At 34.6% G+C, this 26960-nt stretch overlaps 3 protein-coding genes across 3 annotated transcripts; 2 read left to right on the top strand and 1 right to left on the bottom strand.

Moving 5' to 3' along the window:
* Positions 1–5412: 5412 nt before the first annotated feature.
* Positions 5413–8683, bottom strand: LOC7485123 (oligopeptide transporter 1). Its single transcript, XM_002298843.3, has 7 exons — positions 8515–8683; positions 7850–8295; positions 7676–7773; positions 6974–7546; positions 6611–6878; positions 6352–6534; positions 5413–6269 (listed from the first exon to the last, which is right to left on the bottom strand). The coding sequence occupies exons 1-7, from the start codon at positions 8594–8596 to the stop codon at positions 5649–5651; spliced, it is 2271 nt and encodes a 756-aa protein (XP_002298879.1). The 5' UTR covers positions 8597–8683; the 3' UTR covers positions 5413–5648.
* A 9816-nt stretch (positions 8684–18499) lies between these two features.
* On the top strand, positions 18500–23962 carry LOC7485122 (ER membrane protein complex subunit 8/9 homolog). Its single transcript, XM_052452606.1, has 5 exons — positions 18500–18852; positions 19050–19196; positions 19279–19338; positions 23349–23515; positions 23682–23962. The coding sequence occupies exons 1-5, from the start codon at positions 18643–18645 to the stop codon at positions 23710–23712; spliced, it is 615 nt and encodes a 204-aa protein (XP_052308566.1). The 5' UTR covers positions 18500–18642; the 3' UTR covers positions 23713–23962.
* Positions 23963–24835: 873 nt separating this feature from the next.
* LOC7485121 (pentatricopeptide repeat-containing protein At5g66520) lies at positions 24836–26960 on the top strand. Its single transcript, XM_024602757.2, has one exon. The coding sequence runs from the start codon at positions 24897–24899 to the stop codon at positions 26778–26780; it is 1884 nt and encodes a 627-aa protein (XP_024458525.1). The 5' UTR covers positions 24836–24896; the 3' UTR covers positions 26781–26960.

Genomic DNA, 26960 nt, shown 5'->3' with positions numbered 1-26960 from the left:
AAGAGGTTTAATGAGGAGATTCTTAAAGTGGAAGAGTTGATTAAGCCAGGGGCTTAAAGGCTATAATCAATAGAGACCTTTATGCCTTACCTAAAAAATATTTGCTTAAGGTGAAACAAGTCATGAAGAATCATATACAGGTGGAAGAGGCAAGTGTGTTGCGATACGAACCTCCCTGTTTTTATAAGGATAGTCAACCTGAAGGACCTTCTAGGTAGAATCGTTCCCCTATTCAGAACTCGATCTTTAAGGTCATCCCATAATCAATTGCCATATCCTGATAGGTTTTTCACTTCATTGAACACCATTATCATTCAAGTCTATACCATAATTATAGGTAATGAATTTGTCCAATATCCGCTGCCAATGAAAACCACTCCGTATACACGAACCTCTAATAAGTATTGCATGTTCTCCTGGGATAAGGGGCATGAAATCGAACAATGCTATACCTTGAAGAATGAGATTGAGCGGTTGATAGCTGATTGTGCATCAAAAGTATCATTAAGTCTCTTATTGTACATATGTATTTATTGTTTTTATTTGGGTTTTTTTATAATAATTGATGTGCTTTTTAGTAATGAAGTTTCTTTTAATGTTTCGATAGGTTTTTGGAGCTTAAATGAATTATTTCAGAAAATTCAACGTCGGAATTCAGAACAAAGAATTGAAGAGAAATTTAGTTGAAGATTGAAGAAAATCTTGGTTCAAATAAGTGCTCCAAATTTGCCCCAAAAATCAATTCTATTCCAATTCTAGAAAAGAATATCATATGATCCATTTCAAGCCCAAACTTGCCTTATGTTGTGTGCAAACTTCAACCATCAAACACTCAAGGTTTTAATGTCAATATTAGCCCAAATAATAGGTACATTTGTATCCTTATTTGATGCTTAAATTCAGCCCCAAATCAGCCCCAAATCAGCCTCAAATCAGCCTCCAAATCTGCCCAAGCACAATCCATGATCTTACATGTCCACACAACAAATAACATTTGATTTATTTTGGATAATTCATTGATCCAAGAGGGCAAGCACATGGATGGAAAGCTGGAGGGGACATTGTCACATTATTTTTGGTCAAAAAGAAGAAAGAGACAGCTCACAAAGGAGGAAGAAAAACGTGCACCAAAGTGTTCTCCAAGCTGGCCTGATTTGATTTTCCAGAATACCTTTTGGTGTTTTGCACATAACTTTTGACTCAGATGTCCAAATGATCTGTTCTTTAATGATCTGGAAAGCTAACCGAATGGCCTATAAATATGTCTTTAATAGCCATCTTCAAAAGAGGCTTCTAAAAGGGTCGAATTGCTGTCCAAAGTTAGAGTCAAATTTGTGTCCGAATATTTACTGAAATTGTGTTGTATTCTTCTTTATAGATTTCGGTTCTTTAGCTTGTAAAACTTATTATTTCAGTGTGATTCAAGTTATTTCATGTTTATTGAAGAGTTCTTATATATAATCATGGTTGGCTAATCTCCTTCTTGGATCCAAATCAAGGATGATGGTGATTGAGGTGAGTTCTTTAATATATGAATGAATCTTAATGTTTATCTTCTTATTTTCTTCATGAATGTTTTATTATTGCAAAGAAATTTTAGAAATCATTTAGGTAATGTTATAATCTTGAATTTTTATGCACAAACCTTAGTTTTGGTATAGAGATTGCTTGATTCAATGTCTTACTTAATATGAAAGTACTTGTTCATTCTTAAGCAATAATCAATCTTCATCTTTTTAAACTTCATTGTAATATCTTCCGATCTAATATCACCATCGTTGATATTAGGTTGAGTTATCTTTTATATGTTGAAGGAATCACCAATACATCACCATTAGAATTGATTTGGACCAAGACTTACTTTTTCTTGTCATTTAAAATCTATTTACACCTTTTCATCTTTGAAAACAAATCCATCAATCATTTTCAACCAAGTTATTGTTAATTTAATTTCTCTTGAGTTTCTTTTGTTACCTAGCTTAATTTCCAGATCTAGCTCTCTGTGGATATGACCTCGATCTTACCGAGTTAATTGCTACATCGCACACTCGTGCACTTGCGAGTTAAAACAAGCCGAACATAAAAAGCGGTCAAGCAATAGCCAAGGGCTATGTCCAACAGTTTGTAAGGAGGGATACCCGTGCTGACCTAGACGGAGAAGAGTCCAACCAACCCAACCAAGTATTGTTGGAGATTAATGTTATTTTAGGTGGAATCTCGACAAGAGGTGATAGTGGAAGTGGAAAAAGGAAATATAAAAAGTAAGTCCTTACTACTGCTCGCCTTCCAAATGCATGTCATGAAATTATTATGTTTACCCTAGAAGACATTGAGGGAGTAACTTTTCCACACGAGGATGTTTTGATCATTTTAATAGTCTTGGTTAATCATCGTGTCTGTTGCACCTTCGCGAGAGTGCGGCGTCGCGGCGACCCTTCCCGGAGCAGGGGAATTGATTTCAGGGTCTTTATTTTATGAAAAAAGAAGTCGTCACCTAGTATTATGGTCACTAGGAACCCCAACTGGTCTTTAGAGATTCTAAGGCAAGGAACTGGTTGCGTAAATGGAAAGTTTTAGCACCACTAGTACGCCCTACCTAAGGTAATTTGCTTGGTGTTTGGTTTGCCTTATAATTGCTATGGTGTTGGTGTTCTCTAATCAATTTTCCTAAGATGAGTTTGCTATGATGAATGGACTTGGGTTCAAAGTCTAAAAGAAAGAATTCTTGGCCAATATGAATCATACCTTTAGATATGTTTATATAGTGTCAAGGAGAACTGATACATATCTCTTGAATCTGTGTTTGATTTGAAATAAATTTACAACCTATGAATTAAGAGATAGCTAAGATGGAAATCTAAGGAGATTCAATGTGCTTAAAAGCTCATTTTCCACTTTAATATTTTAAGTGTTCGCGACTCGTAAATCGCAAGAAAAAGAAACAAAAAAAAAACTAAGTTAGAAATCTAAGAAAATTCAAGGTGTTTTAAAAGCCTATTTTTGCCTTAGTATTTCTTACTTTCACGACTCATAAACTGGGGAATCAAAATTTGAAATGTCCCCAATTATAATTGAGGCTTCTTTCAAGGATGTGCAATTAAATTGTCAATTTTCCCTTAGTATTTCACACTTTCACAACTCATAAACCGTGGAATCAAAATTTGAAATGTCCCCAATTATAATTGAGACTTCTTTCAAGGATGTGCAATTAAATTGTTCTAAAGAATATTTTAGGCATAAATCTGCCCTTATGTTAAAAATGAACAAGTTGTATTACTCTCAACAATATTTTGGACATTTACCTTTCATAGAACTCTTTGCCCTTATATTATTAAGGGATAATGACTTGTTATTTCTAGAAAAATATTTTGGATATTAACCACTTGAGGTTTCTTTATCCAGATATTAACAGTGAATAATAGCAAATTATTCCCAATAATATTTTAGATATTAACCCTTTTAGATTTTTCTATCCAAATATTAATGGTGAATGAAGATCAATTCTCTAAAAATAAGATTTTTATATTTTTGTAATATTGGCCAACACCCTTTAGAGTTTACAAACATATTGTAAAATCCAAAATACAAGAAAATAATTTTTGTATTTAAGAAATCCATGCTAAAACACATTTTCTTTTAAACTTTGAATATTTTTTTTTAAAAGAAATGTTCAAAATATGTTAGAGTATTGACCGTATGCAACATACAAGAAAATTTTTATGTTTTGTCGAAACACAAACAACACAATTAAACCAAGTATCACAATTAAAGAAACAAACCGTACACATATATATTCCAAAATTTGTAGGAAGCTTAAAACAATTCAAATCAAACAATTGAGACCTAACATAGGAACTTAAACTTGAAGCCTGAATATAAGTCTGCCTATTATTCTCAAAAGAAAAGCACAAGTCCTCATGCATAAAAAAAAAGTTGAACTCAAAGCCTTATAACAGAAACAGAAACCGTGTCTCACGCCTATCCTTTTTTCCTAATCTCTGACACTACCATGCTAGTTTCATGCAAGAGGAAAGAAACCTGGAAAACATGCCTCTATACCCCGTATATTAAAGACTAAACTAGATAAACAAAAAATCAAATGGCCGACTAAACCACCTTGAAAGAATAGGAAGGAAAAAACATAACCAAAAGTGCCTGCCTAAAAAGACCAAACCCTACAAAGGAAATGCTCTCGCGCTTTTATGTTCTCCTCTGGACGAAGTTATGTTTAGAAGAAAACTCTCCTATGCAATATTCTAGGACATCAAGACAGCCGAGCAAGGAGTGCAGGGATGATGAAGACCTATGAGGCTCATGGTTCCTCACAACGAGAAGTAAAAACAAAGAATACACAAACCTTCCTTCTAAGCTTTAAACCATGGAAGAAAAAAACAATAGACAAGCAACACAACTTTGTTGTCAAAATAGAAAAAAAAAACGCCCGAAACAAAAGTAGAAACAAGTTTTTGAAAAGAAACAAAACCAAACAAATAGCTTTAAATATGTCAAAGAGAAAGGAAATCGACTCATACCTGCGGATCTTACACATTTTGAATGTAGAAGATGAGACACAAACCGATGGAAAAACTTCTGCCTTTTGCCTCTGATAACCAAAGAAAGACTTCCTCTTTTGTTCTCTTAGTTTTTTATTCTCAGCCTTCTTCTTATTCCCTCTGTTTTCTTTCTTTTTTATTATCTTCTCGCCTCACTCTGTTTTCTTTCTCCTCTCTCTCTTTACTCCTCTGCTATGTTTTTCTTTTTCCTCTCTTTCTTTCCCCGTCCAGTGAAGATTTTCACAGTCGAAAGGAAAGAACCCTTCTGTATATGGCTGAAGGTTCACTTATATAGAAACCTCTACACGTGCTATTCAAGGATATGTTAGACTATTCATATAGCATGTCAGTGTTAGATTTCCATCTCATTATGTCATATTCTTACCCAAATGTTCATAACTTTTGATTTTCACAAGCTCATCTACATCAAAAAGAGAATGTAATTAAAAGATTACAAAAACAAGGGTGGTGAGATAGAGAAATGGGAGAAAAGAATTTGGGGAGAAAAGAATTTGGGTGAAATTGAGAGACTATGAAGGCAATTCTGAAGGTAAAAATCTCTTTTTCTTTTCTTTTTCTTTTCTTTTTTTTCTTGATGATGAAGATAGGAAAATTTTCTATTATTAATTGATTGCATTTGATGGCTTGATGTTTCGTTTCTGAAAAATCAAAGAATTTACCCTTGAAATATTGCATTATTAAGGTCCTCTTCAATTCCTTCGTTTTTTCGATAAAAAAATATTGAATATTCCTTTGCCAAAGGATATCATCAACGATCATGGAAAAGTTGCAGAACTTTTTAGATGCATTCTAGCATTTGTAGAAGCAGAGACTGGTATCATTGAGATCATACGATAAATTGAAAAAGAAAAAAGAAAACCAATAATAGGAATATAGAATGAAGACAACATGTTAATTGTTATGTACAACTGCTGTGCGTGTTTGACTAAACATCTTCTGAATTAATGAACTTCACTGCTTTGTCTTCTTTATTTCCCTTAAGCAGTCTCTATCAACGTCACCGACCAAATTTTTCATATAGTTTCCTTGCGCAAATTCCTATAGTTTAAAAGATGTAGAATTTCTCAATCTTTCTTAGAGAACAGGGCATCCCTTGACCTTAATCCCTGCTGCTGTAGGACATTTTGCCAATGGACAATGGTCAGAAACGTCAGCACCCCACCAAGCTGGGCCATAAATATCCTTGGATTGAAGGGTAAAATAAAGGATAACTCCCAAGAAGGCAACACCAGCATCCAAAGCAGCTGATAAGATGTAGGTGTGCTTAGCCCACCATCCCTTGTACCTCCTGTAAATAATGTAGTTGAAGATAAATCCAACAAATGCCCAAGACCAGTAGTGCACAGTTTTCGCTGATGGCATGGCTGATGAGGCACTAAGGATAAGGGGAATGTGAATCAACTTGATCCATTTTTTCTCAGGGAATTTGCGCTGGAGAAACCACATTGGAAATGGGGCAAGGAAACCAATGAGGAACCACCAGTTCTGCTCCGGGTAGACTCCCTTGTCTGTGAACATTCTGAGAGGTCCTACTACTCCCCAGATGATTGAAGCATTGTAGAAGACATCGCTTCCAGGACAGGTCCAAGGACTCCCATCAGGAAGCAAGTCTGGATTGCAGATGTTTTCAACAGATGAGAGAAGCCACCATGCTGTGGCAAAGTAAACAAAGGAAGAAACTACTGTTCCAACTAGCTGTAGACACAATAAAACCAAATTAGTATCCTATATTTAAATGAAATAGACTAGTTAGAGGGTGATGAGCATAAAGATTTACCTGTACAATGAACATAGATTTGGGGGGGATCTTCATATAGTGCCCTATTTTGAAGTCACCGAGAAAACTGAGCGCTTGTGTCATGCTAATGTAGCCATACGTCTTGAAAGCCACATTAGCAAGAGGCTTCCCTGGGTACATGTACCCAATAACCAATTCTGTGATCACATTCAGTCCGATTTGCTGCATAGATGTTTACACAGTTCATGAGTGATGGAGTGTGTGTGTGTCTATTGCTTCCCAAAAGACAAGATCATACCATGTTTGTTGTCGCCTGAACGACTCCAACGGGTAAGGTGAATATTAGAGCAATGAAACAGGCTAGGAGAAGTCCCCACCAAGGAAGCTGAAGCTGATGGTCAAAACCTTCCACAGCCAGAAGCGAAAGAGCCAGTGATATAACCAAGATGGCAGTAAACCACCATTGAGGGACTACTGCATAGTTCTTCTTCATAATTCTTGTGTGCACATCACTAAACTCGTCTTTCACTGCAGTTGTCGTCTTCTTCCACATGTTTATGATATTTCTGCTCAAAAGAAAATTCTATATCAAAACAAACAAACAAAAAATAATTAATTAGGCTGGAATTAAATAAAATTAATGTTGAGGAAGATGACTTACTTTCCGTCAAAAAGAGCAACATGAGTAAGGGTAGCTGTTAGAGATGCAAAACTCAATCCATATAAGAAGGCGAAGAAGATACTTAAATAGAGTTTGCTATAGTTCTCGTATTCCACTAGATTAAGGTCGAATGTTTTCTCATTAAGAACACGGGTAATGTTGAATATCTGACCATCTTCATCAAAAGTGTGAGAGGTAAATATGGGAAATCGCTTGGCTTCACGAAAGTTAGACCAGTATGCTATGGGGACAAGGACATACATAACCAAGATGAAACCAACCATAGTATTGACAATGGCAAAGAAAGGGTAAGCTAGAGGAGTTCCCAAGAAAGAGGCAACAGTCGCCCAGTCAAGACCAAAGGAGCCAATTCCAAGACCATTTAACCCTGCACCGATCTGTTGAGCGGTGATCGAGCGCTTCCATATCCAGCAAACAAAGGAGAGAGCTGATAGTGAAGGGAAAAAGTGGCCAGGAACAATATAGTAAGCAAAGCTTGCAACGAAGACAACGGCAAAGAATTGCAGCCTTGTACGTTCTCCCTTTTTTCTCTTTTCCTTCTCATGCAATGCCCTGCAGTTTGCATAAATATACATGCACCATTACACGCACCATTACACAAGTGTTTAATTAACAGACTTTCCATAGAGGTTTTTTCAAGATAAGGGAAGAAAGATCTAGAGAGATCGAAGCAGTACTTACCTGAATAGAGAGACTTGGATAAGGGTTGCAGGCCACCACATGTAAGGCGAATCCACAAGAATGTTTCTGAACGTACCAGCCCATCCATAACCAAGCAACTGAATTGCATCAAGTGCCAGGAAACATTATAAGATACATAGAAACATTTGACATGTGTGTGTGTGTGTTTTATACCTGAGTGGTTTGTGCTAGCAACATAGCAGCGACAGGATGGAGCCCTCTGTGGTAGAAGGCTTTGATAATTGTAATAATGTACACTGCATATACACCACCGGCTCCACAGTTGGCAAATATGGTGATCAATACATGTTCTTTCATGTTGAAAGGCCCTGGATTCAATGAAAATGAGCATTTTGTAAATGGGATCGAGATTTGTTTCTTTGGGAGTTTTGCAGCCATGAACTTTCCTATGGGGAGAACAAGAATCTGTATTGTAACTGAACCGATAGATAGCTGATTAGAACGATACTGGAAGAATTGATTCACAAAGGAAAGAAGGATGCACGCTGCCAACCCAAGAACCCATGTTCGAAATGTTAAGACTGCCTGTGTAGGGTCATCGGTGATTGGAACTGTAAGCCTGACTTGCTCAATTGGATTATCGTTCACTTCTTCAGCCTCTACATAAGCAAGCCATAAAATATTATTCATTACAAACTGTACCCGACTTAACCATGCATGCTAAAAATATTAAATGTTTACAAAGCAAGCATCTTCAACTTTAATATTTGTCTGTGAAAAAATATTGTATAGCAGTATTTAACAAAACAACTTTTTCTGAACAAAAACCATATATATATATATATGAGAGAGAAGAGGAGATGCATATGGTTGATTACCTGCTTCGTCAATTTCAAAATGATGCTTCTCATGATCAGGCAACTTGAATTGGGGCGCTGCTTCGTCGACTAAATTTGCCATGTTTCTTAGCTTCCCTCTCTATGTCTCCTAATTTGTTTTCCCAGGGAGAGAGAGGATGAGGATCGATAGTCCTTCAAAGCAACACAAACATTATCAAACCTATATATACAGATCCTACGTTGTCCTTATTTGGAACATGCCTTCTATATTCTAGCATTGACTGACAGTTTGCAATAAAAAGACAAATTCTATTATGTAATAGCCATTCATTCACAGTCAAGGAAGCCCTTGCCTAAATTTGGTTGTCCGCCAACTTAGTAAACATGCATCTGATGATTCATATGAAAAAGAAATGAATCCTGCATCATTTTCTGACAAAAAACTAGGCCAATGGGGCCAGCCAGGATTTACCTACTTTGAAGGATTCTAGTCTAATGATGTATATGCTATAAATACACGAGGTAAGGGCATCTCCAATGCCTGAAGCCAAGAAGAAAAAAAAATCTCACTTCATTCTTTGTTTTAACAACTCCAAGAGGACAACCAAAACAATAACTAAAATTCCTTTTCTTTTACTAAAATGCTATTCCTACGTATCTATGAAAAAAGCCAAAGTCAAAACCAAAACAGCCGTTAATTCCCTCTTCGAAAACCGAAGTAGAACAAGAAGCCTTCCCTTCTCAAAGTCATGCCCAAGCTCTCTGCAATAATTCCTTCTCTTTTCGGTCTCGATCCCAAGAGAGGATCTCACCCTCTTAGATTTGCCTTACTCTCTGTAATAATTCTTTGTCTTCTCTTGTTGTTGCGTCTTGAAATTGAAAAAAACAAAAAGCCAATTCCAAGACCATTTAACCCTGCACCAATCTGTTGAGCGGTGACCGAGCGCTTCCATATCCAGCAAACAAATTAAGGAGAGAGCTGATAGTGAAGGGAAAAAGTGGCCAGGAACAATATAGTAAGCAAAGCTTGCAACGAAGACAATGGCAAAGAATTGCAGCCTTGTACGTTCTCCTTTTTTTCTCTTTTCCTTCTCATGCAATGCCCCGCAGTTTGCATAAATATGCATGCACCATTACACAAGGGAAGAAAGATCTAGAGAGATCGCAGTAGTACATGCCTGAATAGAGAGATTGGATAAGGGTTGCAGGCCACCACATGTAAGGCGAATCCTCGAGAATTTTTCTGAACGTACCAGCCCATCCATAACCAAGCAACTGAATGGCATCAAGTGCCAGGAAACATTATAATATACATAGAAACAATACCTGAGTGTTTTGTGCTAGCAACATAGCAGATATAGGATGTGTTGGAAGAAAGATAGGTGTGCTATAAGATTAAAAATAAATAGTATAAGATTAAAAATAATAATGTAAAGTCAAAGACTTAAGAACGAAAAGAAGATTTAAAGGAAGGTATATATATTGTTTAGGAATTCTATTTGTCGATTGAACTGATCGAATGTTTCTCAACTGGATGACTGATTTATTTAATTCAATCGGTGCACTGGTTTCTCTGTTATTCAGAAAAACAAGAAATTGAGTTTAATTTTCAACACCCCCTCTTAAACTTGATTTTTTTATAACTCCTAACATACCTCTTATTTTTCAGTGGCTTTGTGAAGATATTTGTAATTTGATATTGTATCTTCATATACTTGACTTCAACTTCCTTATCTGTAATGTAATCTCTTAGGTAATGAAACCTTGTGTCAATGTGCTTACTTTTGTCATAAAAAACTGGATTTTTAACTAAGGCAATGACTGATGAGTTATCCATATAAATCTTTGTAGGCTTCTCTTATGACATTCACAATTCTTTCAATAATCTTCTTAGCCATATGGAATGACAAACACATCATGTAATAGCTACATATTCATCTTCACATGTTGATAAAGTGATTATAGATTGTTTTTTTTTTTGGAACTCCATGTGAATGTTGTGTCTCCCATATAAAAAACAAAATCAGTAGTGCTCTTTCTATCATCCATATTTCTAGCCCAATCACTATCATTATAACCCACAAGATCAAATCTATTATAATATTCATAAAATAAGCCAAAATAAATAGGATCTTTGATATATCAAAGAATTCGATTCAAAACTTTGAATTGTGTCATGGTTGGTGTCTTCATAAATCTATTCACAAGTTATACTCCAAAAAGAATATTTGGACGAGTGCATGTCAAATTTCTCAAACTCCTAACTAGGCTTTTGAATGTTGTAGAGTTTATCTTCTCCCCTTTATCATTCTTTGACATCTTCACTCCACACTCAATTAGAGTATTCACTTTTCCACAATCCTCTATCTTGAATATGAAGAATCTCTTTTACAAACTTGTTTTAGCTTACAAAAATTTCATCCTCTCATTGTTTGATCTCAATCCCTAAGTAGTATGCCATATGACCATTGTCTGTCATCTCAAACTCCTTGACCATTGCTTGTTTGAAGTCTCCAAACATTTTTAGATTATTTCCTGTAAAGATCAAGTCATCTACATACAACATACAATAAGAGTATCATCATTTTTTTTTATCTTCATATAGATAGAATGTTCATGAGTGCATTCTACAAATCCTTTCTTTAAGAAATAATCATCAATGCGACTATACCAAGCTCTTGGGGCTTGCTTCAATCCATATAAGGCTTTGTTCAACTTTAATATCTTGTCTTCATATCCCTTCACTTTATAACTCATGGGTTGCTCAATGATTAATTGAGAAAACCATTGAGAAAGGCTGATTTTACATCCATTTGATATATTCTCCATTTATGTTAGACAATTATGACAATGATTAGTTGAATGGTCTTCAATCTAGCAACTAGAGCAAACACTTCAACATAGTTAATCTCATGCTTTTGACTATAGTTTTTTTTACCACTAACCTTGCCTTATACCTCTCCACTTATCCTTAGGCATTTTTCTTTTCTTTATAGATCTATTTGACACCCATTAGCTTCTTTCTAGTTGATCTAGGAACTAATTTTTATGTGTCATTCTTCTCAATTGATGCAATCTCTTCGTTCATAGTAATTCTTCATTTTGCATTCTGTATTGCTTCTTTAAATACTATAGGATCATATATAGCAAGGAAACAATATAGTATCACATCATAATCAATAAAAGTAGTTACCTCGTATAGCTCATTAAAAATCTTTATCCTTCTTGGTGAACTTGATGGGTTACCACTACTTGAACTTCTGCTAAAAAAAGAAGATAAAGGTGAAGATGACACCATTGGTGATTGTAAAGGTGTAGCTCATTATTAATGATCTTCATATCTCTTTTCTCCTTTATCAAGAACCGATAGAAAATTATATTTATCACCATCATCTACTTTCCAATCTCATGTTTTTTCTCCATCAAACTCAACATCTCTTTAATCACCATCTTTCCTTCATTGGGGTTGTAGAGGTTTTATCATTTAGACTTTTGGTTATAGCCCACAAACATCATCCTTTTGATCTTGTCATCTAGCTTAGTCCTTACTTGATCATCTATATGCATATAGTTAATGCTTCCAAATTCTTTCAAGTGAGTAGCACTTGGCTTTCTTCCATTTCATGCCTCTTATAGAGTTATGTCATTCAAACCTGTAGTAAGACACCTATTTGACAAATAGATAGCATAATCTATAACTTTAACCCAAAATTCTTTAGGCATCTTCTTGGTTTTGAGCATGTTTCTTACCATGTTAAGGATACTTCTATTATTTCTCTTCACCACACCATTTTGTTGTGGGGATCTAGGCATCATTAAGAGTCTCTTTATACCATGATCTTCACAAGACTCATTAAAATTATTAGAATGAAATCCACCCCATATCCGTCCTAAGTGATTTTATAGACTAATCACTTTTTTTTTCAACTATAATGTCTTAAACTTCTTAAAACAATTAAACATATTAGATTTTTCTTTTAAAACTTTTTCTACTATAATTATCAATAAAAAAATGGAAAATACAGATTTTTACCAAACAAACATGGTTTGATAAGACCACAAACATCTGCATGTATCTCTAGTAGAGGTTGACTTGCTCTAGATGTAAACTCATTTGGAAAGCTCTTGCAAAATTGTTTGCCTAGTAAACATCCTTCACACAACTGATTTGGATGTATAATGGGTTGTAGACCCTTCAACATCTCTTTTTGTGCCATCATCTTTAAGATATCAAAGTTTACATGCCTGAGTCTCATATGTCAAAGCCAAGTCTCATCTTTCACACATGCCTTTAAGCAATGAGGCACATCCATCTCTATGTTTAGCAAAAACATTATGTTTTTTTTTTTGTCATGATTACCTTTGTAATCATAGCTCCATAAGTATCAAGTAATGTCAATATACAATCTTTCATCTTAATCTCATAACTCTTCTCCAATAATTGTCTCAAACTCAATATATTTCTCTTTACAATGGGGATATAATAGACATCACCAATAAATTAATGACTTTTATTTTTTCAATTTTATGAGAATCATACTTTTTTCTTTGATGAAAACTTTTAAATGATTTGTAAAGGTGACATTACCTTTAATTGATTCATCAAGCTCCATAAACTTGTCTTTATCTCCATACATGTGATTGATGGTACCATTGTTTAGATACTACATATTCTATTAGCTTGCATTTGTTCATAATGGACTGGTAATAGGGGGACTTCTTTCTCCTTTTCTACAACAAAATTGGCATTCTCCTCAACTCTTCTAGTTGGATTCTAGCAATCCCTAGCATAATGACTTACCTTTTAAAATATAGCATTTAACCTTTGTTTTGTCAAACCTGGGTTTGATTGTTGCAAAACTTCTTATGCTTGCTTGGCGGTGGTTGTGTTTGTCTTATCTCAAAAGTGGCATCATCCAAACATTAGCGAATGATTGTGAGTGCTTTTTTTATCCTTCTTTCGTGCCTTTTGCACAGCTTCCCTTTAAGTAAAAGTTCACATTGCTCTTTCTATAGGATCCTTAAAGCCTTTCTCAACCATTTCCCATACATCTTAGAAACCTAGCCAAGCTTTTACTCTAATACACCAAGTTTCGTAGTTATCTTCTATCAAACAAGGATATTGAAGTGGGAAGTTTGGATTGGCCATGATAAACAACTAAAACAAGCTCTAATACCACTTATTGGAAGAAAGATAAGTGTGACATAAGATCAAAAACAGTAATGCAAAGTCAAAAACTTAAGAACAAAAAGAATATTGAGAGGAAGGTATACTTTTATTAAGTGTTTCTCTTTAAACTCTCTTAGTTATTCTCTCTCTTTTGTGCTGCTTAATAATGTTGAATTGCAAGCCTTTTATAAGCATAAAGTCATAGATAATTAAACAATTAAACTAATATAAGAAAATCATAATTTAAACAGGAATTGTATGATGCCGACCGAACCGATTGACCATTTCTCAACCGGTTGAACGATTTATTTAATCCAACCGGTTGACCGGTTCCTCTGTTCTTCAGAACAAACCAGAAATCGAGTTTAATTTTCAACAGGATGAAGTCCTTTGTGGTAGAAGGCTTTAATTATTGTAATCATATACATTGTATATACACCACCGGCTCCATAGTTGGAAATATGGTGATCAATACATGTTCTTCCATACTAAAAAGCCTTGCATTCATTGAAAATGATCATTTTGTAAACGGGTTCGAAATTTGTTTCTTTGGAAGTTTTGCAACCATGAACTTTCCTATAAGAAGAACAAGAATTTGTATTGTAACTGAACCGATAGATAGTTGATTAAAATGATAATGAAAGAATTGATTCACAAAGGAAAGAAGGATGCACTGCCAATCCAAGAATCCATGTTCGAATTGTTAAGACTAGTTGTGTGGGGTGATCTTCTACATCAACACATCAAAACAATCAGAAAGTATTAAAAAAATTAATTTAATATTTTTTCAAGCCAAACACACTTAAATGCAATTTTAACAAGGCATATATATACACACCCGCTGCACTACTAGAGATGCTTAAATGCTTGTTGTAAATACACTAGGTAATAATAATATTTTATGATTTATCCTCTCTTAAAATGGATTTTCATCCCTATTTACATCAATATTTTCCTCAATTGTTTCTTTTATATATATAATTCTTCATATTTAAACAATGTCAATATATAATTGTAATATGATGTACTACTTGTTGCAAAATTTCAAAAGTCGGGGATTAACTTGTGAAAAATTTCATAGGTCCGGGTTTTATTTATAATTTCTTTTTGTAAAAAATATTTTTATTAATATTGAAAATAGAACATAGAAATTATAATTTCCCCAAGACTCACATAGAGATTGCAAGCATGGTAATCGATTATAATCAAGTGAAAAAAGACTTTCTCGCTATAGTATAAACCATTGACCTTCCAAGTAACGTCTCATCCTTTGTATTTCACAAACATTCAAATGAGCCCTCAAGTTCTCATTTTCTACTTCCACCACTTATGAGAAACAAGTCACACTACAATGCTTTATTTGATTGATGCAACAAGAACACGATAGGCTATTAAAACCTCTTTTCATCAACATCTTATTCAATCACATCACTTGAAATCTTCTTAAAAGCTCGTTTGTTTTTGCATTTTAAAAATGTTTTTGAAAAAACTTTAAAAATTTTATTTTTTTCTTTGCTCCAAATTAACTTTTTTTTTTGTTGTTTTTAAATCGTTTTAACATGTTGATATCAAAACTGAAAATAAAAAAAAATTATTTTGATACATTTCTAAGTAAAAAGTATTTTAAAAAATAACAACTATAACACTACAAATGAGCTCTAAGACTATAAATTCATGCTCTTAATCATTATAGATATTTGAACAAACCTTTACTTGACACAAATCAACAACAAAAACCTCACATATTAAGAACAACAAACCAAATAAAATCATATATTTTAAATCATATAGACCTAAATCTATAATTATTGGAAATATTAGATTCAAAAACTCGATCTGGAATTATTAGAAAAATAAAAACAAATTATAAGAGAAAAAAGGAAGGGGTTGTCCTTGATGAAATAGTCATTGATGATAGCCCAAAAAAATAATATATAAAGAGGTTTATAAAGAGGAGAAAGAGAGAATTCTAGGGTTTCTTAATTGAACTGATTTTTATTTATTAATAATTATCCCTTTATATTATTTAAGGATTTATGAGATACATAAATATGTATATAATAAATAGTTAGCTATAAATATAATAGTATTATATGTATGTAAAACATAGTTAGGCTATGTCATTTAAATAAATCAATCATTTCCTTAAATGGAGTTAAGCTTTTCTCAAAGACACAAAAAAAAAAACATTTCTATATATGGAGTAGAATTTTTTTCATGTAATTTTCTTAAATAAGATAATATATTTAGTCTCTACCAATAAAATCATTTTAATACATGAGATGATATTTAAAAATTTAAAGTGTTTTCTAATCAAATGTTTCAATAAAAAGTTAGTTCTTTTAGATATAGTTATGGATTTTAACATATATAATTCAAAACAATCTTTATTTTGTTCATTAAGTGAGTATTTTATATTTGTATGTTTGTGTTTATTCATATAATTGTTGCTGAATTATATATAAAAAAAACATTTCTATAAAATTAAATTGTTATTAAAACATAGAATTTTAAAATTCCAAGTAATTATGATTAAAAAAACATTTTCTCACACTTACACATATTTTCTGATAAGTTGCTCTTTGTAGTAATACATGATATTTTAACTAGTGTGTGTATCAAAAGTTTTAATGTTATAGGAATTTCTCCTTATCATATAGAATCAAAATGAACTCCTTGAACGCAATCTTGATTTGAAGATGTTTAAACTTAAATTCATGTAATCAAGTCTTTATATAATTTAATTTGACATCACAAAATATAGTTTCATTGCCAAGTTTATTATCCAAAAATTTTATCATTATCGAAATCAATACATTGTGAAAAATACCTCATGAAAAAAATCTTTTATCATATATTTTGATGTTATCACTCAAATTATTTTTAAATAGATTACATAAACTTAATAAATGATCTCTTACACTTTGATCACACTGTTTTATTTTTAACTAAGTGGTAAACTTATAATTTAAAAGAGTTATACTTAATTTATTTTACTCTCAAGAGTTAATTTGTTTTACACTCAAAAGCTCTTGTGAAAACTCATTTTCTCTAAAAAATGTGTTATAGTCTTTTTTAATAGATGGAAGAATACATTAAAAATTCAAAATATTTTACTCCATCTTTCTTAGTGAGAGTAATGGCTATGCGATGATTTTCACCTAAAAATACCACTTGTTCACCTCGTGTAAATTACCTTACAACACTTTATGCTTATAAACTCTTTAATCTAAAAGCTTTTATTATTTTCATAATTCTCTCAAAATTTTAAACTTTATTTGCATCAATCATCCCTTCCACATTCTTGAGATAGATTACATTCCATAAAGACCTGAGTTCAATCTATTATATTTATTTCCTTTTATTGTAAGGTGTGAAAAATCTTTAAGAGTGAAAATTTATTGTGAAAGTGTAAGTAGCACTTAAACCATTTAAAAAAATATTTGGTTGTGAGCCATTGAAAAGTTAAGATCTTGATCTTGAAAAAAGATTATGAGTGAAAGGTTTTCTAATCTTGTTCCCATAAAAAAAAGTAGTGTATTGGTAAGGTCACACCTGTTAAGAAAATCATAAGTTAATAGTGAATATTTGAATGATGATTCAACGAGTAGAGTAGGTGATTGTCCAAACCATTATAAACTTGGTAGGTCTCCCTTGATCTTTATCTCATTTTATTTGTGCATTTCATATTTGATATTTGTTACCAAAAATTTGAAGGTTTAAAATGATTAAATTTCTTAAAGTATCAAATATTCAATTAAAACCTAATTCACCCTCTCTTAGGTGTTATTTTAGACTTTCAAGAGAATCTAGTATTAAAAATGAAGATATTTGGTATTTTTTTTTGTTTTTATTTTTCAAATATTTGGAAAGAAAATATGAAATTTTAAAAAAAAATGGTTTTAAAATTTTTAGTGGATTATATCTCGAGTTATGGCTAAGACTTGGTGCAGGGTGCCTCGGGTTCAATTCAAGAGCATGTTCAGTGCGCTCAAGCATTTAGGCTATTACTAGGTTTGGGGTCTCGAGATTTAGTTAGGACCAAGTTTTGGGTTTGGGTCAAGAATTGGGTTAGAAGGCTTAAGATTTGGTTCTAAACCATGTCTAAGGTGTCCAGGATCTAGACTGACACTTGGTTCGGGGTGACCAAAAGTTGGTTCGAACTAGGTTCAGAGCAATCGAGATTTAGGCCAAGACCTTGTTTGGGGTGCATAAAGTTCAGGTTAAGACCCAAACCAGAGTGCTTAGGATTCAAGTTGGGACCCCGAACCAGGATGCTTAAGAGTTTGTCATAGAAATCAAGGTTTGGTTTAGGAGGTTAAAGAGTCAACTTGAGCAATCAAGGTTTCTTTGGGACCTAGTCTAAAGCGCTCAAAAGTTGGGTAAGGGTCAGGTTTATAACAATTAGGGTTCGAGTTGGTGTAAGACAAAGTCTGAGGTGCTTCTAGTTATAGCTAGGCCATTATTAGGGTTTGAGATGCACCATGTTCAAGTCAAGGATGCTCGAGATTTATGATCTACATCAAGATATATATGAAAGTTGATTTGAGACGTTTGAAGTTCGGGCTAAGTTTGGTGTAGGGTATGGTTTAGGTTGGGACTAATGTTGGGATTTGGATCAGGAATAAATTCAAGGTATTGGGTTTTGATCTCGATCCAAATTGTATAGTTTAAGGAGATATTATGTATTTATTTAAGGAGGTAGGAGGTTTTGCTTTTCAAATTTATTTTTTATTCTTTAAAATAATATTTTTTTTATTTTTTTTATGGATATTAGATCATTAAAATCATATAAAAATATATATTTTAAAGTTAAAAAAATAAAAAATAAAGAAATATATAGTTGCTACATGTTGTGAAAAAACACCTATTACGAAGAATTAAGCCAAGACTGATTACGGAATGCTAAAGAGTTGGAGAATTGAGACTGAGCGATAGACAGACAAACCCAGCCAAGATACGAGGCAATTTTCTCGAATTGAGAAGGAAAAAATACGATGGGTGGTAGTGGTGGTGAATTGAGATACGAGATTTCACAAAACGCCTACATAAAACTAGTACTCCACTCTCTCAAGCACAAAACCTCCGCCGTCAACGGGGTTTTCGTTGGCAGTTCCTGTGACGATGGTGTCCAGATCATCGACTCTGTCCCTCTGTTCCACAACCACCTAGGTCTCCTTCCTCCTCTCGAGATCTCTCTCATCATGGTAAACAACTAGTAATCAATATTTTCTTTTTCACTTTTGGTTAATAAAAGTAAGATCCTTTGTTAATTCAATGTAATTAACATATACTTATTAGATATAATTTCAAAAGTTCAGGGATTGATTTATACTTATGAGATGACAATGTTGAATTTTTTTTTCTAAAAAAAAAATGGGTTTCTTGAATTGTTTGTGAATAGATAGAGGAGTATTATAGCGCTCGAGGTTTGGGTATAGTGGGTTACTTTCACGCAAATGAGAGGTCTGATGATGTGGAGCTTGGTAATGTTGCAAAGAATATTGGCGATCACATCTATCGCTACTTTCCCCAAGCTGCCATTCTTTTGGTATGTATTCTTTCTGTTGTAGATGATGATGCTCTTGTCTGTTGTTTCTTGCTGGCTTTCATTTTGAACCTTTTCTATGCAGTTAGATAACAAAAAGCTTGAAGCTTTGCCAAAGGGGAAAGATGGGCTCCCTGTTATGCAGGTTAGTAGCTTTGTCTTATCCCGGTTGTGTTATTTGGAAGACATTTATGAACTGAAACATCTAATGTTTGCTGGGAACATTTAGCAAGTGGTGGTTCCATCATAAAAGAGCCTTTGGTTGGCTATGCAGTGACTGAGAAGATAAATTATGCACCAAATATTACATTATTCTACTAAAACCTTTTGAGTGGCTTTAGAACCACTGCTTTTGATATATCCACAGATAGGACTATAGTTTATGGCCACTTTGCCAAGGGTCAATGGCATGCCTATGATTTATTCTGCAACGAATGAATTAATCCAATTTATGTTGTTTTTCATGGTGTTTTATCTACTGATTTGGGCTGTTTGGGAGGGAAAGAGGGGGAAGAAACAAATCTAGCATGGAATTGGTTGTACAATGTTACTCATCTGGCAATGTAGGTTCAAACATCTTCGAGTTGACAGGACATCTAGTGGCATGAACTCTAGGGGAATAATAATTTATTAGTCTTTATGAGTCTCAAAAAATATTTGATTTTGATGGTTGCTGTAAGACTAATTGAAGAGCACTGAGGGGTGTCTAAAAATGCTGTTGCACATTGTGACAATGAAAGAAATGCAAATCAACGTGAAGTTTTCTGTAAGCCTACCAGTCTACTATACTTGATGTCTGATGCTTTTTGCTCTCCAATTTCAATGTATACATAACCTTGCCTGAATTTAATTTTCCCCAAGAACTCTCTCTCTCTCTCTCTCAATCTCAAATAGAAACATAGGCTTCCATTTCAAATTCAAATGATTTACATCAGTGTTGATAACCCCAGGCATAGTCTCTAAGAACAGTTTCTTATCCTGAGAGCTAAAGCCTAGTCTAACACATTCATGAGCCGCTTGACTTGGCATCACTACACAACCATCAAGATAAAAGAGAGGGTTGTGCTGTGTGAGAATTTGTTCTGTGTTATGGTTTATGGACAACTTGGGTCCTTGATATGTTAGTATTTGGACATTGTTTCTAGTATTAGCTATTACTTGAATATGAAGCTCTCAGTTTGCATTTGTATCTAATTTTACTAGTTTGTAATCACAAAAGGATCTAAGGAAAATTTGGTCCAATAACAATTGGGGTGTTAATTCACTAATGAGCTTAGAAATGGTCTGGTTAGAGTTAAACAAATTGGGAACTGTAGTAGGCAATTGCATTTGAATTGTTGGCAGAATTGAGTGTAGTTAATTGCATGAAAGAAGATCCTATGGGGATAGTTAGTTAGATTAAGGAAGCAACATCTGTGAGAAGGGACTGTGCTGGATTGTTCTGGTAAGAAGGGAAATGGTTGTTACACTGGCTTTGATGTGCTTGATAGAATACATGCCAAGAATAGGAATTGAAGGAACATATTGTTTATTATCAGCTAGACAGATCAGTCATAAAGAGGGAAAGGAGAACGTGATGGTTTAGGGAAAGAAGTACTGGGGAAATGGCTAGAGGGCTGTATATGTAATCATAGTGAAGTTTGAGTAATATAAACATGATACTTGGTGCGAAAGAGCAGGCATGTCAAGAGATGAGCATGAATAATGTTGCTTAGTCAGTTGCAGTAGCAGGATGTCATGATTCATAACATCTTAGTTCTTGTATCACCTACATTTGAGAATTTAATCATCATTTTGTAATGCAGTGCTAACCCACCATATAGCTGCATGCATCAATCCTTGTTCATCTAAAGCAGCTGAGAATCTGATCTTTGATTTGTGAGGTCTCCGACTTGTTTTCAGAAACTGTATGGAGTTGGGACTTGATTTAGTGGAGAGTTCCTGTCCAATAGAGGTATATTGAGTTCTCAATGTGGCTGCACGCACCTGTGTTTGATAGGGAGGGAGTTATACCTCTAATGGGTTTTGACAGGAACTACTTGTTGCCAGGACAAGGAGCAATAAAAAACCGATTCCATTTAATTCTGGTGAATAACAGTTCGAAAAAGATCCATGTGGGAAAATTAGGTCCAAAACTGTCAACAAAATAAACTTGTGTGCCTAAGCATTTGTGACTTTTATATACTCTTTTCAGGAAAGTAGACCTTTCATTACATGAGGTACAAAAACAATGTGTTGTCTGAATCTCAATGGTGTGCATGCTGATTCTCAAAAAAGTCATGAGCCACTCCATTGGCTTCCCATTTGCAATTAGAATCCTGTAAAAGTTCCAGGGAGGCAGGCAACACACGATGTACTCTATCAATAGAGTGAATTCAATTGACAGTTATTCCTTGTTGTGCATCAACTATTACAAAATCATTTCCCACCAGGAGGCTTGTGTAATCTGCATTTCTTACTGTATGGATTCCAAAATGCAATTGCCATTGCTTCTCCTATTTCTGGAATCATCTTGCTTGCGCTCCTCTGGTTGTGACTAGCTTAAGAATTTCCCTGTGCTCATGAATTGCGCACCATTCCTGTTTTCTGAGCATCAGAGCAGATAGCAGCATCTGTGTGAAGCTTGAAATTACCTTGTGTTGGGGGCATCGATACTTCTCTTCAACTATCTTTTAAACTCTCATGTGATCTCTCCATTGCTGCTCTATGGTCTGATAGGAAGTTAATGGCTCTATTGATAATAACTATAACTCTACTTACATGCCAGAATTAATTGTTTATCCATATTTAGTGATTTATATATATGTTGAAATATCAATGATCATCTGTTAAGTTACCTTTTACAGATATGCAACAAGTAACTTGTCTGTGTTTACTGATCTAAGGTCTTTTTCATGCCATCAGCAACATGACATGTTTTTGGTGTAGTTATCTGTATGAACTTTTCTTTTGAGATTTCATTAATTTCTTGGTTTCTCCTTTGTTAGCATTCCGACAGTTACTTTTGTGATTATTCTGTAATAGTTCACTGCTGTGTTAAAAAATTAAACAATCTCGCTCCCCTGCCATAGCGCCAACCATTAACTCATACCACTCACTAATTGATAGATGAACCCTAGTATGATGGTCCCATTTAAGGTTTTTTGTCAAATTAGCACAATAAATGTTAAATATTGGCAGAATGACACTATTTGAAAAGGATTTGGTGAAATAACACACTTTCACCTTGTCGCGCTTCTAAAGTGTGACAAGGTAAAAGTCCAATCATTTGACTCAACCGGTCGCCCCGTTGGATCTAGTTGTATTAACAGGTCGACCTTTCCACATAAAAACCATTATTTAATGAACTTTTTTTTTCAAATATGTTTTTTGAGTCAAAATATACATCTTTGTCTTGTAAACTAAAAAATAGACTCCAACTAAAATAACAGAAAGTTATTATTCATACAGTAGTTCTCCTTTATTTTTCAATGTCAATGATGTAGTCGAGCTTGTGATAACGGGTGATTCTAAGCAGTCAAGTGTGGGTTTGTCATAACTAAATGAGGATCTGCCTCAATCAGATTACGTGGATGACCTAGCAGATGCATTTATGATCAGTGGGACAGTTCTAGGCCCAAGAGGAGGTCTGGTCGCGTTAGACCAGAATAACGGCTCAAAAAAACCATAGCATTTGATTCGACCATTGGATTGCACTCAAATTTTTATAGGAGTTTCGAGAAGTTGTTTTCTCTATAGCAATCATTGTGTCGCTATATCTCTAGATATAAAAAATCTCGCTGAGGCCTCCTGTTTTTGGCAATTTTGAGATTTTTCTTATTATTTTCGGAATTAGTCGATCGGTTTTACTGACTATTACGAACTGGTTGATCGGTTTTCACCTTGTCGTGCTTCAAAAGCGCTACATTTACTAAATGTTGTTATTTGGAAGCTTGACAACTATCTTGTCACGCTTAAGAATAGACACATTTAGTAAAAGTAAATGCCGCGCTTTTGAAACGCGACAAGGTGAAAGTACGTTGTTTCGCCATAACATTTTCAAATGGTGTCATTCCGTCAATTTTTTATGTTTACTTTGCTAATTGCCCAATTTACCCCCCATTTAATGAATTTTCAGTCAAGCGTCTAAGTACATTTGTTCCCTTCTTGTACTAGCTTTATACAAGGGATGCATCCAAGAACTGGAAGCTAGCTGGATCAGATGTAGGCTGCCGATTGACAACTAAGGAACCAGCTGCAAATGCTGTTCTATTGGATTATATTTCATCCAAGAAGTGGGAGGATGTGGTAGACTTTGATGACCACCTTGATGACATTACGAAGTAAGCATCATATGCATGTGTGAGTGTGAGTGTGAGTGTGAGTGTGAGTGTGAGTGAATGGTGTCTTCTGTTTTCATATACGTGCCGACAAGTTTAGCATCAGGCACTGCTTTGCACCTTATTTATTCATAGAAATCATATCAGCAATTTGTTTTTGTATTTGCAGGGACTGGCTGAATCCAGAACTCTTCAAGTAAGGTTGGCCCCAGCCGTGCATGTAGACCAGACGAAATTTAAATGTTAAGGATTTGGATGAGCATTGGGCTCGTGGTTGCCATTAATAAGAAAATTTTGCAGTGATATATCTGTGTTAAATTGTGAAGTTTCCCAGATAAGGAACATGATATTTTCTTCTGAGAAGTATTACTGTGTTGAAGTTCAGAGTTTTAAAAGTGGAATGGCAGCCGCTCTCCATAAATACATCACTACTATCTGTTTAATCTCTAATTTTCCTCGTCAAATAGACTGGATATGTAGTTTGCTAGGTGTTTCCCTTAGAGTTCTTGTATTGATGCTATATCATGCGATCTGTTCTTTTAATTGAAGCTCGTTGTGCGATCTTGAGGGCAAAGCATTAGCCTTCATACAATTTAATTCAAAAGGAATACTTGTATTGGAGAGGTAAGGCTAGAAAAAGGGCCATTTAGTATGCTAGTAGTCGATGTGGGGTAGTGTCTCCCACCACCTCATCTCAATTATATGTTTTTTTTGGAAGTAGAGGAATCAGTGAATAAAATAAAGGTATTTGGATTTTTTTATTGTTTATTTTATTTTTATTGTGTTATATTGTTAATTATTATCTGATTAAAATTGTTAATATATAATTAATTAAAATATTTTACTTATAATTTTGTAATTTAAATTTATATTATATATTTCATATCCCGTAAAAGGAACATTTTTAACAACCTTTAACTTGAGAAAGGCAAGCCTCAGGAAATACTATTTGACGTGGCTATTGCCAAAGCCTTGCTGTGGACAGCTTTGACGAAATCATTTCAACAGTTGGTAATGGAGAATGAATAGGAGATAGTATTGCCTGATGTGGAACACAATCAATCAAATTAAGAGTTGGGAGGCTTAATTTTTTTTTTAATTAATGGTGGAATATAATATATTTCACGAGTCTTAAAATTAATAATTATATAAATATTTTAAAGTTAATAATTATATAAATATTTAATAACTTTAAAATTTTTAAAACTTGAATTGATAATTTATAAAAAATAAAACATTACTAAGTATTTTGTTCTTCTTGTTTTTAAGGAATTTTTTAATCTTAACATGAGAGAGAAAAAAATATATATAAAGCACCCTCACAGACCAAAGGAAGGTTTCAAGAAGAATAACATGTAAATATTAACTGAAAGTGGAAAAGGAAATGATGTCCTCTTCCTCTCTATCTTCTTCCCTTCACTGTTTCCCACCACCTTCCCCTACTTTCCAAAACCTCAAAAATAATGATCGCCTGATCCACAATTTCAACACTCCACTTGAGCTAAAACAACTCCATGCCCGCCTTATCAAAACCAACACTCCTCTCTCTATCCTCCCTTTAACCAAAGTTGCTTTTGTTTGTGCTCTCTCCCCTTCCTTCTCTTATGCCCACCAAATCTTTTCTCATCTCCTTGAAATACCTCAAACTTCCATTTGGAATTCTTGTTTAATACGTTTTGCTGAGGGTGATTGCCCTTCTAATGCCCTTTTGTTGTTTTATCAAATGCGTTTGTTTGATGTCTTGCCTGATACTTTCACTTGTTCTTTTGTCCTAAAAGCGTGTCTGAAACTATCTGATGTTGTGAATGGTAAAACCATTCATGGGCTTTTTCAGAAGCTTGGGTTTGGCTCAAATTTGTTCTTGCAAAATATGATCTTGAATTTGTATGGTCTGTGTGGGGAGATGGGTGATGCTATGTTGTTGTTTGAGAAAATGCCGCAACGAGATGCTGTTACTTGGAATATAGTGATAGCCCAGTTGGCCAAGAGGGGAGATATTGATGGTGCTTATGGCTTTTTCTTGCGGATGCCTAACAAGAATGTTAGGTCATGGACTTCGATGATTTCGGGTTTTGTTCAGTGTGGCAAACCTAATGAGGCTATTGATTTGTTTATGAAGTTGGAAGATGAAGCGGTGAGGCCGAATGAGGTGACTGTTGTTTCTGTTCTTGCAGCTTGTGCTGATCTAGGTGATCTAGATCTTGGGAGGATTGTTCATGAATACTCGACAAAAAGTGGGTTTAAGAGAAATGTTCATGTTTGTAATACCTTGATTGATATGTATGTCAAATGTGGATGCTTGGAGAATGCCAGAAGAGTTTTTTATGAAATGGAAGAACGGACTGTGGTGTCATGGTCAGCAATGATTGCTGGGCTTGCAATGCATGGACAAGCAGAGGAAGCTCTGTGTCTTTTCTCTGAGATGATCAAACTAGGTGTGAAGCCTAATGGGGTTACTTTTATTGGGCTCTTGCATGCATGTAGCCACATGGGATTGATTGATGAGGGTCGTAGGTTTTTTGCTAGCATGACTGCGGATTATGGTGTAATTCCACAGATTGAGCATTATGGTTGCGTGGTTGACCTTTTTAGTAGGGCAGGGCTTCTTGAAGAGGCTCACGAGTTTATCTTGAGCATGCCTATTAAGCCAAATGGAGTGGTGTGGGGGGCTCTCCTTGGTGGGTGCAAAGTTCACAAAAACATTGATTTGGCTGAGGAAGCAATAAAACACCTTTCTGAATTGGATCCTCTTAATGATGGGTACTATGTGGTTATATCAAACATTTATGCAGAAGCAGAACGATGGGAAGACGCAGCAAGGGTGAGGAAGTTGATGAAAGATCGAGGGGTGAAGAAGACAAGTGGGTGGAGTTCAATCACTGTTAATGGAGTGGTTCATGAGTTTGTTGCTGGAGATCAGACACACCCTCAGGCTGAGGATATATGCAAGATATGGGACAAACTACTGGTCAAAATGAAGCGTAGAGGATATGCACCTAAGACATCTGTAGTTCTGTTGGACATGGAAGAGAAAGAGAAGGAGAAGTTTTTGTATCGTCACAGTGAGAAATTAGCTGTGGTTTTTGGGTTAATGACCACGCCAGAGGGAACACCCATCAGGATTATGAAAAATCTCCGTGTTTGTGAGGACTGCCATGCTGCCTTGAAAATCATATCAGGTATTGTCAGTCGAGAGATAATTGTACGTGACAGAAACCGTTTCCATTGTTTTAGAGATGGCCAGTGTTCTTGTAGGGATTTTTGGTAATTTAGCGATGGCAACAAAGTTTTGTCAAATTGCAATGTCACAGTTGGCTGCAAATTTTATCATCTTTTCCACACTTTTTGGTTAGAACTTTAGGCAATTGTGTCTTGAAGTTGTGAAGAGAGAAGCAAGTTGAACCAAATAGTACTCGGTTTAATGCCAATTTTTGCCTGGGTTGTCGTA

This window comes from Populus trichocarpa, chromosome 1 (genome assembly GCF_000002775.5).
Source record: "Populus trichocarpa isolate Nisqually-1 chromosome 1, P.trichocarpa_v4.1, whole genome shotgun sequence".
NCBI lineage: Eukaryota > Viridiplantae > Streptophyta > Magnoliopsida > Malpighiales > Salicaceae > Populus > Populus trichocarpa.
The sequence above is the reverse complement of the archived record's forward strand: the minus strand, read 5'-3'. Positions and strand labels throughout refer to the sequence as shown.

What these genes read in the sequence shown, in the direction of transcription:
- LOC7485123 (XM_002298843.3), bottom strand. Translation starts at nt 8,596, where the DNA reads ATGGCAAATTTAGTCGACGAAGCAGCGCCCCAATTCAAGTTGCCTGAT. An exon ending in TTTTGAAATTGACGAAGCAG is followed by an intron (nt 8,296 to 8,514) that starts GTAATCAACCAT and finishes TTGCTTATGTAG; the next exon opens with AGGCTGAAGAAGTGAACGAT. An exon ending in TGCTAGCACAAACCACTCAG is followed by an intron (nt 7,774 to 7,849) that starts GTATAAAACACA and finishes GATGCAATTCAG; the next exon opens with TTGCTTGGTTATGGATGGGC.
- LOC7485122 (XM_052452606.1), top strand. Translation starts at nt 18,643, where the DNA reads ATGGGTGGTAGTGGTGGTGAATTGAGATACGAGATTTCACAAAACGCC. An exon ending in TCGAGATCTCTCTCATCATG is followed by an intron (nt 18,853 to 19,049) that starts GTAAACAACTAG and finishes GTTTGTGAATAG; the next exon opens with ATAGAGGAGTATTATAGCGC. An exon ending in CACCTTGATGACATTACGAA is followed by an intron (nt 23,516 to 23,681) that starts GTAAGCATCATA and finishes TTGTATTTGCAG; the next exon opens with GGACTGGCTGAATCCAGAAC.
- LOC7485121 (XM_024602757.2), top strand. Translation starts at nt 24,897, where the DNA reads ATGATGTCCTCTTCCTCTCTATCTTCTTCCCTTCACTGTTTCCCACCA.